Genomic DNA, 4,245 nt, shown 5'->3' on the forward strand with positions numbered 1-4,245 from the left:
CCCCCCCCCCGTTTTTGTTTTTGTTGTTTGCTTTTTTTTTTTTTTTTTTAAGAAAACCACGTCTCAGGATCCCGGCTACACAGGGATAGCACCAAGCCGTCCCACTAGAGGAGGAGGAGGGACAGGAAAAGAGGATCCAGGTGGTCAAGCACCGCCAGGCGGGAACACTTTTCAAGGCCAGCAGGGCCAAGCACGGTGCGTGACCTCCTCAAGACGTGACAGCTCAGTATGAATAAAAACCTCGATCGAGGAAGATGAATACAGAACTTGGACCAACATGTGGGGCAGAGAGAAGGCACGCCGGCTAAGCCGGCTGCCGCCACCGACTAAATCATCAGGGGCACAAAAGGAACGCAGCGCCGGGCGGCGAGCAAGGAATCCAGCCTCCCCTCTGGGGCCAAGCCTGGTTCTGCTCCGGCCCGGCCCGCCCGCCTGTGACAACCCACCTCGGATGGGCTTGTCGTCCTTCTCCTCCTCTTTGGTTTTCCGCTGATCCGCACCAAGGTAATCTGGCATTTTCGGAGTTCCGAGGGCCTCAACTGCTCAGTGATTACACAGCACCTTCGTCGCTTCCGGTGGTGCCGCTCTTTCCTTTCCTCACCGGAAGTAAGCGGAGTTCTGCGGACCGGTTTAGTCTGCGCACGAGAACCGGAAGAGAGTCCCGGAGGACAGGCGGTGGAGTTCACTCGCAGTTCCGGGACCAATTCCCGGTGGGGACGGGACGTGGGTCGGCCCTGGTCCCTAACTAGGGAGCGTCAACCTGAATGACAGATTCCGAGACCCACCTTGGGTACTACCCGGAGTTTAAGTCCTCATTTAGTCATTTCTTTACTGTGCACTCTTTGGTAACTACTCTGTGCTCTGTTTATCCTTTACCTCACAGCGTTGTGAAAACAGTATTAAATAACGGTGTTTCCAAAGTCTCTGCAGTATTAGATACGCAGTAAGTAGTAGCTAGATCTACAAATAGAGTGAAGGTAAAGAGAAGTTGTTCCTTAATTTGATGTCGGTGTGAAATGAGATAAACAGTTTAAGTGTTTCAACCTCCTGCCAAAGAAGACTGGTAGGAGCCATCCTCAGGTCCGGGGGAATTGGGGAAAAGAGCAGGTTTTGAGAGAAATTAGTTTAGGTGATGAATAGAAGTGAGTGGTTAGGAAAGAACTGAATTTACAAATGAAAACCTGACCCTTCTTTACGCTAAGGTCAGACATAGGGAATAGAGTGAAAACATAACCTCCAGGGTGGGAGAAGGAATTTGGGTGTCATAAATTCCATAAGGGATTAATATCTCAAATATAGGAAGAACTCCAACTCAAGAGGAAAACAGCCCCATTTTTAAAATGAGCAATGGGGGCGCTTAGGTGACTCGGTGGAGCCTCTGACTCTTGATTTTGGCTCAGGTCACGATCTCAGGGTCCTGGGTTCGGAGTCAGCTTGTCTCCATTTTACTGTTCCTCTCCTTGCTCACACGCTCAAGTAAATAAAATCTTGAAAAAATAACTAAAAATGGGCAATGGACTTGAATAAACATTTCGAAGAAGATACATAAATGGCCAGCAAGCCCAGGAAAAAGATCCTCAATTGGGGAAATGCAAATCAAAGCCAGGAGATACTGCCTTATACCCATTAGGATGGCCACTATGAAAAAAATGGGGTGAAAAGAAACAAAAGTATTGGTGAGGATGTGAAGAAAAAAGAATCCTTCATTCTGTTGGTGAGAATGTAAAATGATAAACTAGGGAAAATAGTATGGCAGTTCCTCAAAAAAATTTAAAAATGTAATTACCATATGATCCAGCAATTTCAGTTCTGGATATACTCAAAAGAATCAAAAGCCAGGTCTCAAAAAAAATAATAATTTATATCTCCATGTTCATAGCAGCACTATTCACAATAGCCAAAAGGTGAAAGCAACCCAACAGGCAAATGAATGGGTAAGTAAAATGTACATACCATGAAATATTATTCAGCCTTGAAAAGAAGTTCGGACACATACTACAATTGTAAAGACATTATTTGACATAATTAGCCAGTCACAAAAAGAAGAATAGTATATGATTCCACCTATATGAGGTACTAGAGTAGTCAAATTTCTAGAGACAGAGATTAGAATGGTGGTCGCCAGGGCCTAGGGGTAGGTAGACATGGGGAGTTGTTACTTATTGGGTGTAGTCTCAGTCTCACAGTTTCACAAGATGAAAAGAGTTTTGACAATTGGTTGACAATTGGTTGTGCAACAAAATGAATGGGGCCCTGTGTGGGTCAGTCAGTTGAGGGTCTGCCTTCGGCTCAGGTCATGATCCCGGGGTCCTGGGATCAAGCCCCTTAGTGGGATTACCTGCTCAGCGGGGAGCTTGCTTCTGCCTCTCCCTCTGCCCCACCTCCCTCTCTCTCTCTTTCAAATAAATAAATAAAAATCTTTATTAGAGGGGCACCTGGGTGGCTCAGTTGGTTAAGCTTCTGCCTTTGGCTCAGGTCATGATCCCAGGGTCCTGGGATTGAGCCCTGCAGCGGGCTCTCTGCTCAGCGGGAAACCCGCTTCTCACTCTCCCTCTCCCACTCCCCCTGCTTGTATTCCCTCTCTCACTGTTTCTCTCTCTCTCAAATAAATATAAAAAATCTTTTAAAAAGAAAGTATTTTTAAAAAATACAAAATGAATGTATTTAACACAACCAAGCTGTACACTAAAAAAAATGGTTAGGGTGTGAATTTCACATGATGTGTATTTTACCACAATTTAAAAAAAAAAAATCCATGTGACCTTAGAGGTAATTCTAAGAATGGATGTGGTATGTGTGAGAAAAAATTAAGAAAGTGTAAGCAGGTTACTTTGAGCCTTAAAGCCTGTCTTAACAAGTGCTTACATTAATAAAGAAAGGTATCAGGAAGAGGTTTAGGGGGAGATGATTAACTTATCTTTGAAATGTCCATTTTGGTTTTTTTTTTAATAGTTCTTTTTTTTTTAAGATTTTATTTATTTATTTGACAGAGAGAGATCACAATAGACAGAGAGGCAGGCAAAGAGAGAGAGAGAGACAGAGACAGAGAGAGAGAGAGAGAGAAGCAGGCTCCCTGCCGAGCAGAGAGCCCGATGCGGGACTCGATCCCAGGACCCTGAGATCATGACCTGAGCCGAAGGCAGCGGCTTAACCCACTGAGCCACCCAGGCGCCCCTGAAATGTCCATTTTGAAGTGACAGTTTCGTTTTGTGGTAGATAGCAGGCCCATCAACTTACTTAACAATGAAAATGTAATTCATAGAGACTAATTCTCCAACTTCTGGTGCTCTTTAACACATCAAGTCTTTCATTTTGCTCAACCTATTCTAGACACGGCCGCGGGGCTGGAGGGGGTGGGGGAGAGGGGTGAATCTTGGTCCACTGGTTCCCTTTTGCTAGTTTTTTCGTTTTACCTCAGTCTTAGAAGGAATCATAGTAGGAGTACAATTGATTTTATTATACATTAAACAACTAAGTTCCAGAATCCTGTAATTGGTAATATCTTGGTGGTCGAGGGGGGAGGACAACTTCATGCTTTTAGAGCAGTGTAAAGAGATTGCTGGCCTTGGAATAGAATCTTTTTTTTTTTTTTTAAGATTTTATTTATTTATTTATTTGACAGAGAGAGATCACAAGTAGGCAGAGAGGCAGACAGAGAGAGAGAGAGAGAGAGGAGGAAGCAGGCTCCCTGCAGAGCAGAGAGCCCAATGAGGGACTAGATGCCAGGACCCTGAGATCATGACCTGAGCCGAAGGCAGAGGCTTAATCCACTGAGCCACCCAGGTGCCCTGGAATAGACTCTTAACACTGAGGAGGTAGAGTCTTCTCCAAATGTTATGATGATTAAATAAAACCATACAGGTAAATTACTTAGTAATATCATAACAAACATTTGTTGACATTATTTAGGTAGATACAAATATGTTACAGATCTATGTACTAAATTTTTCTATAGATGCGTAAAGACTACAATAATCTCAATAGTAATTAACACATATCTTTACTTTTTTTATTTATACGAGTAGGGGTACTGGAAAAATCAGCGGTTAGCCTCGGGCTAGCAGTGATTTAAAAATAAAAACACCATTGTAAGAGGTGGTTCGGAAAATTATGCTCCACGTGTAGCATCTGGTGGAAGAACCCAATCCTTTTCGCCGCGGAACTGAGGAGCTTAGGAACCTTTCTTTTGTGAGAGTCTGTCGCAAACCGGATCTGAGTCAGCTGAGGAACGAGGCTGCCGCACAC

At 44.0% G+C, this 4,245-nt stretch overlaps 1 protein-coding gene across 1 annotated transcript in view; it reads right to left on the minus strand.

Annotated features, from left to right (window-relative positions):
* LOC111155299 (proteasome 26S subunit, ATPase 2) overlaps window positions 1-593 on the minus strand; it is a 15,215-nt gene extending 14,622 nt beyond the window's left edge. Inside the window, exon 1 of the mRNA XM_022515439.1 lies at window positions 447-593. Coding sequence (XP_022371147.1) covers window positions 447-516 — 70 coding nt within the window. The 5' untranslated portion in view covers window positions 517-593. The remainder of the gene's footprint in view (window positions 1-446) is intronic.
* Window positions 594-4,245: the final 3,652 nt, after the last annotated feature.

The sequence above is a fragment of the Enhydra lutris genome, unplaced genomic scaffold (assembly GCF_002288905.1).
Source record: "Enhydra lutris kenyoni isolate GAN:26980312 unplaced genomic scaffold, ASM228890v2 scaffoldscaffold40, whole genome shotgun sequence".
NCBI classification, from domain to species: Eukaryota; Metazoa; Chordata; class Mammalia; order Carnivora; family Mustelidae; genus Enhydra; species Enhydra lutris.